The sequence below is a fragment of the Diadema setosum genome, chromosome 9 (genome assembly GCF_964275005.1).
Source record: "Diadema setosum chromosome 9, eeDiaSeto1, whole genome shotgun sequence".
Lineage (NCBI taxonomy): Eukaryota > Metazoa > Echinodermata > Echinoidea > Diadematoida > Diadematidae > Diadema > Diadema setosum.
The window spans coordinates 31,132,606-31,149,281 of NC_092693.1; the positions used below are offsets into that span (position 1 = coordinate 31,132,606).

A 16,676-nucleotide genomic window follows, 5' to 3' on the forward strand; every position below is an offset into this window, starting at 1 on the left:
CCATCGTACAATACCTGTGTTTGTAGATTGGCATTGCAATGCCTGTTGTTATAATGGCAGGTAAATTAGTGGATCAGATGGTTTGCAGACAAACTCTGTTCAAAGCGTGCAGTCAGGCCGCAGGGGCATTTGGTTCTGACGTGCCCTTAGTTGCTCGTGGGGATGGTCTCTGGCGAGTTTTTCCCGCCTCATTACCGTCGCAGTTCGAGAGGAGGAATATTGAGTTAGCCTGAATTATTAATTGTACATGGCCATTAGGTGGTAAAAGCTGCAGACCGTCTGTTGGCATGGCGACATGAGTTTACCCATGATTCTAGCCACTCAACATGACAAGTGTCATTATATGTTCCTGTTGGATATATATGTTTTTTTTTTAAGTGCTAGATACATGATACAAAGCAGGAAATAGTGTGCTATGTAGGACTGTGTCAAACTTTGTATCCAAGGAGATGTGAGTAAATATTGAAGCCCCTTTCTTCCTGTCGACCCAGATTCAATTGTGTAAAAGTTGTTTTGAAAAAAAAAAATCAAACACATTGAAATTGTCATCACTAGCATGCATCCAATGTGGCTATGTCATAGCAAATAATGTAGAGTATTGTCTATTGTACACATTCATGATGTGGAATTTGTTCCTTTGCCGCATAAACATCAATCTAGAGTTCGGCCATGGTTAAACTTTTTGTAGTTCTCAAAATCGCAGTATGATAAGAAGTCTTAAATAATTATGGTATAAGAAGAAATTGCAGAATACTAGAGGTAAACTGCAAATCTGCCAAGAATCTCTGATTTATTTATGTTTTTTTTTTTTTGCTGGAGGTTTTGTGATAAAACTAGTCTTTCAATGTCCTGACAGAAGAATACATAAATGTTTCCCTGATTTTTGGAATTGGTATTGCCTCATGAGGTTCATGGTAGATAGAATACAAGAGTACTGTATCTCCCTGATAACACTTTGAAACCTCGCTAACTTTGGTGTGCAAATGTTGGTAGCCCTGGATTTAAAGGGATGATAGAGTGTTGGTTGAGATGGGGCTTCAGGTTTGTGACATTTTTGTGAGATAATGAAAAACCTGTTCAGAAATATGAAAGAGCATATAGTTCTAAGAAGAATGCAAAGTTTATTTGATGAAAATGGAATTGGCTAAAATATCCAAAACAAAAGCAATCTTGGTAAAACGTGGGATCCACATTTTATTAGGATTGCTTTGTTTTGCATTGTTTAGGATATCTCAGTCATTTCAAAACCAATTTTCATCAGATAAACTTTGAATTGTATGCTCTTGAATACTTTATAAGAGCTTTCTAATTATCTCGCAAAAAGTTACAAGCTGAATCCCCATCTCAACCAAAACTATACTATCCCTTTAAACAGTTTTTCAGGAACAAATATAGGGTTAGAATGTTTATGCATAGTTCAAACTTTGCAGCCTGTTATGGGGCATGATGTGGCTTTTTGGTGATTATTGGTAAACTACCCAAATTTGCACATCGCTGAAAATGTCCACTTTAGCTGGAGTGACCCAAAGTTGGTGGCCGCTGCCTTGATCAGCTGGTTAAGGTGATAAAACCGTGACTTTTGGGATCTCAAATTTGCGTGATCTATTTCTGCTGATGAATGTGAACAGCCCTGCCATTATCTTGTCTGGGGAAATTCTGTTTGTGCGGTCGAGATGCGAGACTCCGTGCATGGATTCGTACGTGGTCTGTCTGTGGCCGGGGAAGAACGTACAAACGTAGCCGTCTGCTGAGGTTATTGATAAATGAGCTTTCATCTACTGCAAAGGAGGGGGGGGGGGGGTTGGAGACAGGGGGAGGCTGGGAGAGGCAGGGGTGTAGGGAGGCGGAGAGGGGTTTTTGTGTTTTTAGTGTAGTGAGCTTGTCGGCAATGGGGTTTAAGAGCTGTAAAAGAACAGGTAGTGTATTTCAGGCTGGAATTCCCTGTGTACCAATAATACTTTGCATACTCATCATGGCATTGTGATCTTAACACTTGTAACCTGACGCTAATGGTGACAAAAAATAAATAAAATAAAAGTTGGTGGCATAAAGACTGTCTGTTAGTGTCGCTGTGCATTCAAAATAATAGTGCAGATAAAAGATCAAAAAGTGTGTTTTTTTTTTATAGTTTATACCACTCATACTCTTTCTGTTGGAATATAGTGCTCAAATATCCAAAAATTCCAGCATCTTTTTTTTTTTTTTTTTTAACCTGCTAGCTATACCTTTCAGAAAATCAAATCAGGATTCCACTTATTACAACTTGTCTCAGAGCTTCCAGATTGATTTAAAAATCAACAACAAAGAAACAAATGGAAAACAAACAAGTGGGTTAGTTTTGCAAGAAATTGAATTTGGAACTCAAAAGGTATTCCTTGTTGAATTAAGTGTAATGATGTACTTGACTTGCTTTAGATGTGTTTTTCCATTCCCCCTGTGCTCTCTGTTTGGTATAATTTTCTGCTCTCTTTTCTGTCGCTTGTGGCGTACTTAATATCAAATTACTATTCACAAGTCGTAATTGCTGTTGACCAGGGGCCCTGTACAAGCCAAGGGGGTCACAGTGGTTGTGGCTGGCTACGTCGCACCCGCAAGATGTTGGCCTTTCAACTTTATGCTCACAGCTCAAAGACTGGCACAAAGCTTTCTCTAGCGTTGTTTTCTGCCCTGAGTGAATATGATAGAAAGAAGAGGAAGTGAAAAAGCAGTAGTCAAGTGGTCAGCTGTCGTGAAGCTTGTCAGAAAACTTTCTTGCTTTTGATAGAAATATTCAAGCAGATGAAATCTGCCGGTTCGTCTTGTAATTGATACCATTTTTGTTATGATGATGATGATGATGATGGTGATGATGAAGATAATAATGATGATGATGATGATTATGATTATTATCATTACTGTCATTATCATCCTCATTGTCATTATTTTTTGTGCCGCATATCAAGTGATTATTACTTATTTGGTCAACCCCCCCCCCAAAAAAAAAGAGAAAAGAAAAGAAGAAGAAGTAATAACCAACTCACCAGTCAGCTGTAACAAGAAGTATACCCATCCATTTGTATCAAGATTGTCATTTTTAATTTTTTTTTTTCACAAGAAAGAGTAACTTTTGGGAGAGAGAGTGTCATTAAGATTTATGATATGGCAACTTGGGAGATGAGAAATCATGTCCATTTTACATATCATGTGTAGTGTTTGAAGAAATGCTTTGGAGTCGTGGATAAGTTCTTAACAAAATTTTTATCATTTTGTTAATGTCATCATTATTTCATTGTTATTATTATTTTAATCTTCTCTATCATCATTTTTATTTGTATTATCATCCCAGTTTTCTCCATCTTTTTTTTTTCTCTTCACCTTCAGACTCGGAGGTAGAACGCTGTGCCCTCATGGAAAAGGTGTACCCGGGACTAAGAGAGTACTGCGCCGGGAAGGGCTATGAGTTTGAGGTCATCGACCTCCACTGGGGCATCTGGGACGACAGGATACGAGACCATCGCTTCCTAGACCAGTGTGCCAACGAAATCAGAAACTGCCAAATCCTTTCCATGGGACCCAACTTCATTGTGAGTGGGTTTAAATTCAGTCCTGATGCTTCACACCCAGATATCTGAATTCTCAATTATCAGTAACGGAGAAAAGCATGACAGTGCTATGAAATATACTGCTCAATATACGGTCTGTGTGTTGTCAATATTATGACCTGCTTTACATCTCAGATTGCACAATGCACTTGTGAGGTAGAGCAGCTTTTTTTTAATGACAATTCTTTTATGTGTTTAATCATAATTTTGATGATGCAATACAGTGATGTTCAATTGGTAATATGAGGAGATTTTCCATTAATTGGATTTTTTTTTTTTCATCATAGTTGGTAAAGTTAATTTACTGATCTTTTACTGATTTACTGAAATCTTTTTACAGATCTCAAAGTTTCAGTTATCTGCATGAATGTTTCCTTTTTCTAAAAGAACGATCTTGTGCATGGTGAGACACTTTAGTGAATGAGTCTGCTATCTTTGACGGTGGAGTTTGTAATAATCTGATTTGAAATACCTGCTTTATGTTTATCAGTCTTTTACTCAATTTCTTGAAGAACCCATCCCAGTTCTTTTGTAGGGCAACTTAGTGGGGTTTTTGTGTTTTAATATTGTTTCTTTCAAAATTGAATGGTGACAGAGAAGTAATAGTAAAATAATCTACTATAAGAACAACTTAAAAAAGAAAGCAGTTAATTTAGCACAAATATTGTATATTTTTTATATTAAAAATAAGCTGACAAGTTTTGTCTAGGAAATGCACGGCATAAGGAGCACTTTATTATTGCACTATCAAAGCTAAATCATCCTTGGAATGAAGCGTTCTTTAAGAGCCAATCTGCCATCTTTCTTCTACAACAGTCTTTCCTGAACCAGAAGTACGACCGCCTGGCCGCGCCGCTCCGCATCCTGGCCTCGGCCTACGACCGCCTCCTGAAGAAGGTGGGCAGCGAGGAGGACAAGGCCTTCCTCTCCCAGTGCTACCAGCTGGACTCCAACGCCACGCCCCCGGTCTACATCTACCAGGACGGCAGCAGCAAGGGCCAGCAGAGCAGGGAGAAGGTGCACACGATCCTGAGCAGCTGCTGGGGGAAGGAGGAGAAGGAGATGTACATGGCGTCGAGTAAGGAATTGGAAGAGTTTGTTCGCAAAAACCGCTAAGTCCATATTTGCCAAATGGAGGTATTTGCGATTAAAGGTCAAGAAAAATAGAGAGAATAATAGGAAAATTGTTGCTTGTTTTGACCATAACTTAAAAAATGTGCCTTTATATGTAGTGACCAATATATCATTTAAAAGATATTATTTTGTACTTTATGACAGAGACCGTACTTCAAAATCTTAAAAAATGGACTTATCGGTTTTTGCGAACCAACTCTTTAATTGCACTCTGAGCAGTTTGTCAGTGCCATTGATAAGCTACATCATCAAATCCCAAAAGCCATTTTTCTCCGGTTTGGTGCTGTATCTTACTGTATTGTGATTCTTTTTGCTCATTTTTACTGTTTCATGAAGAGTACAAAATCTGCTGTCGTGCAAGCCTTTTGTAGTTCAGTGATAATTGTTTGTATCAGAAGTAGAATTTTCAAATCCTTCGTAATTTTCAAATGTGAGTCAAGATTCTTCCGTTGCAAATGCACGTTAAAAGATTGTAGTTCCTATTTCTCATCATATTGACAAAATTTTGTAAAATTCTGATTTGTGCAGATTTACTGAATTTTACTAGTTCCTCATAATCTTTCTCAAATACAAGATATGTGCAGTAGAATTCCATGTAAGTGTCAGCCCTTGTACTGATATTGTCAAATATTTATTACACCATTTGACTAGTTGATGTTCCTCCCTAAAATCTGGTATTTCAAACTTAAAAAGAGACAGCATTAGAATTTTGTGTTCTTGCCTTTTTTTTCCTCTCTGTGGCTTTTGATAGGCTAGGATGTGGTTGAACCGGGAGAATGAGATAGTGTCATGTTTTGTTTGTTTTACACAGTGCTGGAGACTGAGATAGAGAAGGGAGTGTTCAGTCCCGAGAGCTCCAGTGAGAGCATCATCTGGGCTCACCGCATCTTCAAGGGCATCGACTGCAATGACTCCATGGCAACCAACTACCTTGACCTGGTCCAGACTGAAGCTGGAAAGGAGGTCGACAGTGAGGTAAGTATTTCTCTTCCATCCCCCCCCCCCATCTCCCTCCTGGGTTCCATGACATTAGCTCCTGCTACAACAGCTCCCATGAAATGGCTACACTCAAAGCCAAACATAGATTGTACACACAAACATAAACCTTACGCTAATCCTAATCCTCGCGTCAAACTAACTTAAAACCCATCACAACTCTAACCCGAAGGTCTTGGAGAAAATGAGACCGGAGCAACTGTCGCAGGAGCAAATGTCATGTCACCCCATCCCCCATCTCCCATCCCCCATCTCCCATCCCCCATCTCCCATCCCCCATCTCCATCTCCCTTCCCCCTCTCCCTCCCCTTCTCTTCTCCACTCCCTCTCTCCTTCTCCTTCCCTCCTTCACTAGTATTGATTGATACCATTGTTCATTTCACTGCATTTCTTCCTTTGCTTAGACTGGCATCATGTGTACAAGTGTACAAGTAGTCCTGAACATTTTTTTTTTTTTTTTTTTTTTTTTAATAGAACATTTGATTAACCTGCTGGTACACTGCAGACATCGGTGTAAAAAAAAGAAAAAATCATGTACAGATAATCATCACCAGGCTGGGATAAGATGTCCAGTATTAGAATAGCAAAATAATCTTTCCACATTTATATTTATTTATTTTTTTTTATGAGAATAAGGTGAGAAATCAGTTTCATTTCTCAGTTTTATAAACTGTTCCCACAGACATGATCGGAAGAGAGCGTTTAATGGAGCACAGGAATACCGGTAGAAGATTGTATCAGAATAAACCACCTGATTCCATTAATGTAAAGTGAAATATAGTGTTGTCTGTCTTGCCCTACACTCAAATGTATCAGCCTTCTGCCTTCCATGCACATGTGACTTTATCATCACAGTGAGATATTCAGTCCGAAAAACACCCATGATGCTCTACGGATTGTTCCGACAGACATATTTATTCATCTAAAAAACAGTGGTTCTATTCCAGGAATACATGTAGGTCTTGTACATATTTGTTTCATTTGCATACTGTGGTTTTAAGTCATAAGAAAACACATTCATGAATCATCACGTGGAATCGTTTTACTGTTAATCATACAGTAAGTGAAATGAACGTAATGTTGTGTAAAGCCCGCCGCACACTAATGACTCTCAACTATATGACCTTAAGACCATAAGACCAGATTGTACGACTTGGCAACACCCACTATATGATCAGACTACACAACTAGGTTTACTATTGAAACATTCTGGCTTCAGTATATGTTACCAATGAGTGTGGAAGCGCACATTGCGTGCGCTTCCATATTCTTCGCATAATACTGTATCGTGATTGGCTGAAAGCCCATGACCGGTCGTAGAAATTCAACATGTCAAATCTCTACCACTGGCACTAAGACCCAGTCGCACGACTGGAAAATGGCAAGGCTGGTGATGTCACACTTCTGGTCTTCAGGTCGTACGACTGGTCTGATCGTATAGTGTGTTGCAGGCTTAGGTTAGGGTTGGACAGTGTGAGCGTGAATCAAGAACGATGATAATGTGAAAGGTGGAATTCCCGATGTGTGGTATTAATTGGTTTGTGTGACAATGAAGAGGAGCTGAGTCCGTCTTGAGTTTCAAGGAACATATTTTAGGCACATCCTTCTCACGCCTTGGTGCCTGGGGAATTTGAAGGTATTGCACAATGACTGTGGCATCTCCTCTTGTCACAATGAGAGTTTATACTGTAGTCATGATAGCACGTGGCTCTCATTCTGCAGTATTCTCTATCTTGGTGCAGTTGGGATAGAAAACAAAACAAAAACAAAACACATGCGTAGAGTTAACCTTTGCTTTAGTGGCGTACTTGAAAGAAGATGATTGATGCTGCAATGAAATGCACAAGTGTAATTTTGAATATTATGGTAATGATAATAATATTGATAATTTGTATTTATATTGCATGTGATAATCTAGAAGACTGTCTAAGCTGTTAGCAAAACTTGTTAAACATCAGAAACAAATTCATTAGTTAGGTTCACAAGCTGTTCCGAAAGTTTATGTCGAAAACTTAACTCGCGATGATTAGCTTGTAGTATAGCACCATGTGGACACACTCGAAAGTTAGCAATCTTAAAGTTTAGTAGATTATTAGAACCACAAGACATCTCAGAGTTTACGCTCTCTCCGTGAGCCAGGGGGTCCCCACTCGTAGATTTGCTCCATGTAGATACAATAATCAGTGAGCTTGTGAGTTTGCGTGAACCTCGTGTCTTGTTCACTGTGCTATTTTGTATGGGCACATGGTCATCTAGCAAAGACTGCACTTCTGTTGTAATCATCGAGTGGGGCTCGCTTGTAAGTTGTAACTTAAAGTTTCTGTGCGCGTGTGAGCCCGCGTCATGAATTCACGAGTGGAGCTAATTATCGACAGTTTTCTACCTAAACTTCAAGTTTGGCAACTGCGTGTGAATGTAACTATTTTATGTTGACATTGATAGGAACATTATGCAGATCCGAATGAACACTTAAGTCACTGATGCCTGTATATCACACAACCCATCAGTGTACTTCAAAATGTGTGAACAAGGACTGTGTGGGAATTCCTTCATTAAAGGGATTGTATAGTTTTGGTTGAGATGGGGCTTCGGGTTTCTAACCTTTGTTGTGAAATGATTAGAAACCACGTATGAAATATTAACATGCGTTCAATTGTAAGAGGAATTCGACTTTTATTTGATGAAAATTGCTTTTGAAATGGCTGAGATACTCAAACACACACACAAAAAAGTCCTGATAAAAGGTGGGACCCACCTTCTGTGAAGACCTCTTTGTTATTGGACATCTCGGGTGTAGACAGGAACAGAAATTAATTTGTCATTTTTAGCGGTTAACATGATTTGCTGTAACTGCGAGGCTGCTGACTTAATATCACCATTAAACACATGATGATATACAGAGGTCTTTATAAAGACCTCTGCAGTTGGTGTATATGGTGTTTTTAATGACATTGTGCATTCATGAAATGTCTCATGATTATTTCACGGCATACCTGAGTTTGTAAACTCTGAATTTCATGTCCACAGTAGGAGTGCAGTATAGAATGATAGCTGTGGTTTTGAGCAGGTTAATGTTCTCAAGGAGAGCTCAAGGTTTAGTTGTGCCTGCCAAACATCTTAGTCATATTCAAAGCCTCTCTCATTCAAGTATGCCAGTAGATCTTTATAGTGTAGTATCATATTACAGTATTCCCAGTAGATGATTGCATATTACCAATATAGCTGTGAAAGGGCCAAGGTTCTGATATACATAGCTCACCTGTGCCAAGGTCTCGAGTGAGTTCGTTTATTACTTTTTCCTGGTCGTCTGTGATCTGTCGTCTACTAACCGCCATTGTGTGTGCATTTTTAGTTCTTGTTCAGATTCCTCTGTCTGATTTTGACCGAATTTTGGGGCAGTTGGGGAGGTGGAGGGGAGATGATAAATTTTGATAAATTTGATGACAACTATGTCTTCCCTTTTCCATACTGTAGCAATTTCCACCAAGCTTGACAGGAATCATTCTTAGAGATTCTTTGTGACTGAGTTAAACAAACTTGCTTAATGGCTGTGACATTTTTGTAAAACATGATAACTGGTAGTCACCATTACTTGACAGAAATATTTGAGATAATGTACTGAACTCCAATTTTCTAGTAAGTTGATGTACCCAAGGTGATTGTTAGCGGAAGGACCTTGTTTGTTTCTTTCATTTTTCATTTGAGAAGATTGCTGGATAGCCCATATTCAGCTGGATTAGATGGTCTTCCATGGGGTCCAGTTATATGTACTTTAAGGAGGGGAACCACTTCATTGGGTTATGTATGGGTGACCACAAGATGGCGTTTGTTGGCATTGTGTCATAACCAACTCTTTCTGTCCATCTCTTCCCCATTCCTGTCTCACATACCCCATCTTCCATCCAGTCCAACGAGCAGCTTGCACAGCTGACCAAGCGCCTCCACTCTAAGGTCAACGAGGGTAACTTCCTGCCCTTTGAGGTGCCCTGGGGCCCCAAGGGTCTTGACCCGGACGGGGTGTCCAGCCACGCCACGTACCTCGAGAACTTCTGCTCGCAGGTGCAGACCATTGTCCGCGAACTCATCGACCGGGCCATCGCCGAGCAGCAGGAGGACGTCAAGGCCTCAAGTAAGTAGCTTGGTGGGGTCAAAGGTCATTGGAGAAGGTCGATAGGTCATGGTAGATCATGGTAAGTTCATAGGAGAAAGTCGTTTGCGTGTGTTCTCGCAAGCTCAGCCCAAATCGTCATCCATCAGAGCCGGAATCTGAAAGTGTTATGAATAGGAGTGACCGAAAACATGTTAACAGTTGAGTAACCTGAGGAAGGCGTGACCATTTTAGGTTATTGACTTGTGTAAAGCAGCATCAGACAATTAGCGCTTAACAGCCATCTAAAGGAGAGTGTTCGTGTGGAGTACTTTCTCATTTCACAATAGCATGGAGTGTCATTTGTGTATCGTTTCCATTTTTAAAACAAAGCAAATCGGAGAAGACTTGTCTCCCTCTTTGTCGTGATTGTCAAGAAGAATTATATGAGAAGCTTTATCATACTGACATTAACAGGATGTATGTATTTATATATACTTATTTATATATATATTTATTGGTGTGCATGTGTGTGTGTGAAGTACTCATGGGATTTCACAATAAGACAGTCAGCAAACAGTTGTTATTGCAGTTCTGTTTCCTTGAATTTTGCTCCAAGTTTCACAGATCACTTTCTTTTTGTCATATGCTATTTCTTGCCTCCCCCCTCTCTCTTCTTCTGTGTCTATCTCTTCTACATATCTATCTATCTACTTGTCTGTCTATCTATCTGCCTATCTGTCTATCTATCTTTCTGTCTGTCTGTCTGTCTGTCTATCTATCTGTCTGTCTGTCTGTCTATCTATCTATCTGTCTGTCTGTCTATCTATCTATCTATCTATCTATCTATCTTTCTGTCTGTCTGTCTATCTATCTGTCTGTCTTTCTGTCTATCTATCTATCTATCTGTCTATCTGTCTATCTATCTGTCTATCTGTCTATCTGTCTGTCTGTCTGTCTATCTATCTATCTATCTGTCTATTTATCTATCTATCTATCTATCTGTCTATCTATCTTTATATCTATCTGTCTATCTCTTTCTCTCTGTCTATCTCGCTGTGGGATTATTTATCCTCTAAGGTGAAAGACATGAGCTCTATGTAGTCTGTAGCCCTTGTTTTCCACGCAAAGTCATTTCAGCTTGTTGAAAACATGCTTATGCATTTATATTTTTTTTTCATACTGAAATGTGAAACAAGTTAAATATTAACCTTACCTAGCAAACATAAATCTTAGTTTGAAGTTTATTTAAAAAAAAAAGAAGAATTGTATTGTGGTGTAAGTTTTTTGTGAGTATGCAGTAGGAGATTTATGTAATAAAAGATTCACGATAGTGTTTCTGTGGTTTACGTACACTCTAGAATTGCTTGTAAAACCTTAAATACCTTGGAAACCTTAGATTACACAAGATAGGTGTATAACTTGAAATGATGAAAAATTCTTAGTGTGTTAATATTTGAAATCATTTTCTGTCTCGTTTTGAATGTTACAACCTATACGAAAAAGAGTGTATACGGGTATGTCTTTGTTGGGGGGGGGGGTGAGCCAAACGTTTTTGCAGATGATTTTATTGTGTATATAATTGGCTGGCCACAAATGATATCAAACAAAAAGAGATGCTTTTGAATTGAACAGTTTTCTCTCTGATCCATAAGAGCCATCAGAAGAACTTCCCATGTGAATTAGAGTAGAATATACCCAGAAACTTAGTCGTGATTTCAGCCGTAACTTTGTAGGGTAGCGCAGCTTTCTTGAAACACAGCCTGAGGGCTCTCAGCCAATATTGTCCATTCTCGATGTGGCAACAGAAGCAAGAAAGGGGGGAATGTGATGATAAGTTGATGATTAAACAAGACAGTCAATTGCTGTTTGATTTTTTTCTCTTTTTTTCCCCTTTCGAGTTAGAAACTGTATTGGTACTCTGGAGTAAAAAACAACCAAACATGATATGATTTTGTGTCAAGCATATTATTGAATGGGACATAACAGTGTTTTTAGGGCTCTAAAACAAATTGTTAAGCAATAGCATATAAAAGAAGCTAAAAAATACAAATGCACATGTACTGTAACGTATAGGCTATGTCTAATGAGGAATCAATAACACTAGACAGAGATTTAGATTACTAGTCTGCCAAACTCCTGAAATGAAATGATCAGTGAGGTTCCAGACTCCTTCATTCTTCTCCCTCCCTCCCTGCTCTCTTTCACGTCTCTGTCTCTCTTCCTCTTGCAGCTGACAGTTGGTGCCTATTTGGCCAGGATTAGTGTCAAAAGACTTCATAATTGACCGCCTTTGCACCTTAAAGATAATAAAAAGTTTTGGTACCTCAAAAGTTTCCCTGAATTTCCTTGTCTTGGTTTGTGCTTCACATTAAAGTACGTTGTCTGTGAGAATTACTTGCCCCAAAGTGCTCTCATGTCTTAGTAATCATGCAATAATGGTTTCGTACCAGAGCCGTCGCCGTACAGCGTCGATAAATATTGTACGAAACCACTGACTGCGACCAGCAGCGTGCAGCCCATTGTACGCATAGCTAACTGTGACCAGCAGCCCCATACGCATAGCATGCATGCGTGAGACCCGCGTCATAATCTACAAGATTGTGTTATAAGATTTTTTGAAACAATCAATTTCTAATTGAGGGGGGGGGGGGATTCCGCCCCCCCCCCCCCCCCCCCCCTGAGATCTCGGCCATCGGTGGTGCGATCGCGACGAAATTTTGCATGCGTGAGACCCGCGTCATAATCTACAAGATTGTGTTATAAGATTTTTTGAAACAATCAATTTCTAATTTTAATTAATTAATTATGCAAATTAAGCTCAAGGTGATATTTTAGCTTAATTAAAAGCATTGAGAGTCTAATTTTTGATCTGTAAATCTGTTTAAGCATATTCAACAATTGTACATCACAAAAACTTCCAAAACTCATTTCAATTCTAATATGTATTTTATTGTTTTCAGAATTTCTTATGTATTTCTTTGTTTTTCAACTTTTGTTTTTTCTTTGTTTTTTCATTGGAAATTGTCACTGACCACTTTTCTACCATAATTAGCACAAAATTAATCAATGAAAGTGATTAATTGTAAAAATAATCAGGTTTTTATGCCTTTCATGACAGAGCACTGTTTTCCATAGGAAATGTACACAAAATCACAAAATTGTGCCCGTTTTGGAGCGACATTCCGTTACAAAAATGGGCGTGGCTTCGCAAAAGTATGCGCGGACGTTGCAAATTTGGTCTCAAAAGTTGCGCGAGACTTGAACGAAGAAAGTCAAGAAGCCTCGCGATGAGGCCTTCTCGCGTTACAGAATTATAGCGCGAAACGTCCAGGGGGGGGGGGGGCGGATTCCGCCCCCCATCCCCCCCCCCCCCCCCCCCCCCCCGGCCCTTTTAGGGTTAAAATCCCAAAATTTCTTCGATTTGAAGACTTACCAATTAAGTTGAAGTATTGAAAACAGGCTTCGAACAACATTTGGTTCTGCCAATAGTCCCTTTCTTTTCGAATTGATGACTGAATCAATGTGACTCGGTCGAGAGGACCTTGGGAGAGCTACATACACCATGGACCCATGCATACACTGACTACTACGGCCAGCGCATGCGCACACAAACATCTTATCCGCTGATATGGGATTTGAAATTTGTGCGCATGCGATGTGTTCGCATGCACTGGCTGTAGTATTCAGTGCACATGATGGTGTATGTAGCTCTCCCAAGGTCCTCTCGGCCGAGTCACATTCAGTCATCAATTCGAACAGAAAGGGACTACAGGCAGAACCAAACGTTGCCCGAAGCCTGTTTTCAATACTTCACCTTAATTGGTAAGTCTTCAAATTGAAGAATTTTTTGGATTTAAAGTTAACATTTATCCCGCGATACTAAATCTGTCATGATCCTGAATGCTACAATGCGAAGCCCGATTACGCTATGCGTATGGGACTGCTGGTCGCTATGCGTATGGGGCTGCTGGTCGCAGTTAATTGCATGATTACTAAGACATGAGAGCACTTTGGGGCGAGTAAGTCTCACAGTGTTAGTTATATGAAAGGTACTTTAACCTGAAACACAAACTAAGACAAGGAAATTTTTGAGGTACCAAAACTTTTTATTATCTTTAAAGGTTCACCTACCTAGCCCAAACATGCTGACTTTCCTGTTCAATAAATTTTTTTAAAGGATGTTTTGAAGCTTTTTGTATGTTGGTAATATATTACTAACTCTTTTTGGATAATTTAGAAATTGTACTACTATGTTATCATTGATTGTTTGATGCATTTCAAGGACTCCATAAATCTTAAACGAGTAGGCAAACAGTATATACAAGTCAGTTATGTTGATGATATCACCTTGACATTTCTAAAGCAAATATTATTAATAAAAATTGCAATGATATGGAGCTTCAAAGCAGTGTGTTGCTGTAGATAAAAATTAGTGACTACTTTATAGCTTGACAAGTTTCCCACTCCGCCATGTCTCTTTTGTCCAGGAATCCACCGTCGCTTGCGTGCCGAGCTGGAGCACCACACCTCCCTCTGCCAAAAGCAGGTTGAAACATTCCAGGGATGTAGCGCCCTTGTGGGACAGATCAGCTCTTACCTGAGCAGCGACAGCAGTGTGCCATTGGTCCTGCACGGGCCGCAGGGATGTGGCAAGTCGGCGCTGGCCGCCATGGGCGCAAAGACAGCAGTTCAAGCCTTGCCCAACAGCGCCTGTGTGATCAGGTTTGTCGGTTCTTCCCCGGAGTCGTCAACACCAAACCAGGTCTTCAGGAGCGTATGTGAGCAGATTGCCTACCTGTATGGGGAGCATATATCAATAGGAGCTAGGGTGAGTTCTTATACCAGTAGGAATCTTTATTTCTGTAATTTAATGAGGTTGATGTCACCTGTGCCTACTTGGTTTTGCATTTTTGCATTTGCCCTACCAAGAAATATTGTTCGAACTCGCAACAGGTGATTTTTCTTTTCAGAAGATTTGATAATGTGTTGTAACCATTACAAATACATTTATATCGCATCGTTATTCAACAATCTTATTTTTCACAGCAAGAAGATATTTTGCTAATTGTAGTGTGAAAATTTAGTTTCCTTATGAATTAGAGTGAGCAATTCAACATTCCTGTTGTTGCAAATTAGTTTTAGTTTGAAGGAATGGATTAACGAGAACAAAATAGTAGTGCCATAATACTTATGATTTGTAATCACTTGTAATCAGTGATCAGCAAGCATTTGTCAAATTAAGATCTCTGGGATATTAACTCATTGAGGACAGGCTGATTTTGTTATACAGCACACATTTCCCACAGACACTTGCCCTAGTATTCCGGGAACTAGTCTTCAAAAGGTTAAAAAGATAATGACATCATAATTTTTTTCTTCCAAGTTTGCTCAGATCATGGTGACCACAACTCTTTCTCAGATTGAAGTACATAATTGTATTGCATCATGATATCAAAACTTTTGAATCTTTTCTTTGCACAGTGGCAAAACATGGTGTTTTTTGTGCGTTCATTTTAATAGGGAATACCTCTTATTTTGTCATGTGTTTTGAGTCGTTTTGCCTTCAAAAACAAAAACAAACAAAACAAAACAAAACCTCAAACTGTCTGATTGAATTTCAGGGAATCAAGAGATTGCACAAAGATCTGCCACAGCTCCTGAAGAAGGTCACCCCACAGCGACCTCTCGTCGTCATCATCGACGGGCTGGACCAGTTCAGTGATGATGAGGCCGAGGCACTCAGCGCCATCCCCAAGACCCTGGCTCCCTGTGTGAAGATGATCCTGACGACGAGAGGGAAGGACTTTGACGGTTTCACCAAGCTTCAGGTCAGTAATGCATGTTGGCTGCTATTAGGATTGTTGGAATGGTGATGGTGACAATGGACATTAAGATGATGATGATTATGAACATGAAGGTTAGGATGATGGTGGTGATGATGATGATGATAAATATGAAGGTTAGGATGATGTTGGTGATGATGATGATGATAAATATGAAGGTTAGGATGATGGTGGTGGTGATGATGATGATGATGAACATGAAGGCTAGGATGATGGTGATGATGATGATGATGATGATGATGAACACGAAGGTTAGAATGATGGTGATGATGATGATGGTGATGATGATGATGAACATGAAGGTTGGAATGATGGTGATGATGATGATGATGATAAATATGAAGGTTAGGACGATGGTGATGATGATGATGATGATGATAAATATGAAGGCTAGGATGATAGTGATGATGATGATGATGATGATGATGAACATGAAGGCTAGGATGATGGTGATGATGATGATGAACATGAAGGTTGGAATGATGGTGATGATGATGATGATAAATATGAAGGTTAGGATGGTGGTGGTGGTGATGAAGATGATGATGAAGAACATGAAGGTTAAGATGATGGTGGTGATGATGATGATGATGAACATGAAGGTTAGGACGATGGTGATGATGATGATGATGATGATGATGACCATGAAGGTTAGGATGATGTTGGTGATGATGATGATGAACATGAAGGTTAGGATGATGGTGATGATGATGATGATGATGATGATGAACATGAAGGTTGGAATGATGATGATGATGATGATGATGATGATGATGATGATGAACATGAAGGCTAGGATGATGGTGATGATGATGATGATGATGATGATGAACATGAAGGTTAGGATGATGGTGGTGATGATGATGATGATGATGATGAACATGAAGGCTAGGATGATGGTGATGATGATGATGAACATAAAGGTTGGAATGATGGTGATGATGATGATGATAAAGAACATTAAGGTTAGGATGATGGTGATGATGATGATGATAATAAGGATTATGATAATGAATAACATTTATATAGCTC

General features: G+C 39.4%; 1 protein-coding gene across 1 annotated transcript in view; it reads left to right on the forward strand.

Annotated features, from left to right (window-relative positions):
- LOC140232643 (NACHT domain- and WD repeat-containing protein 1-like) overlaps nt 1-16,676 on the forward strand; it is a 126,773-nt gene that overhangs the window by 103,111 nt on the left and 6,986 nt on the right. The window contains exons 3-8 of the mRNA XM_072312744.1: nt 3,361-3,563; nt 4,398-4,659; nt 5,527-5,690; nt 9,618-9,840; nt 14,289-14,629; nt 15,423-15,629. Coding sequence (XP_072168845.1) covers nt 3,361-3,563; nt 4,398-4,659; nt 5,527-5,690; nt 9,618-9,840; nt 14,289-14,629; nt 15,423-15,629 — 1,400 coding nt within the window. The remainder of the gene's footprint in view (nt 1-3,360; nt 3,564-4,397; nt 4,660-5,526; nt 5,691-9,617; nt 9,841-14,288; nt 14,630-15,422; nt 15,630-16,676) is intronic.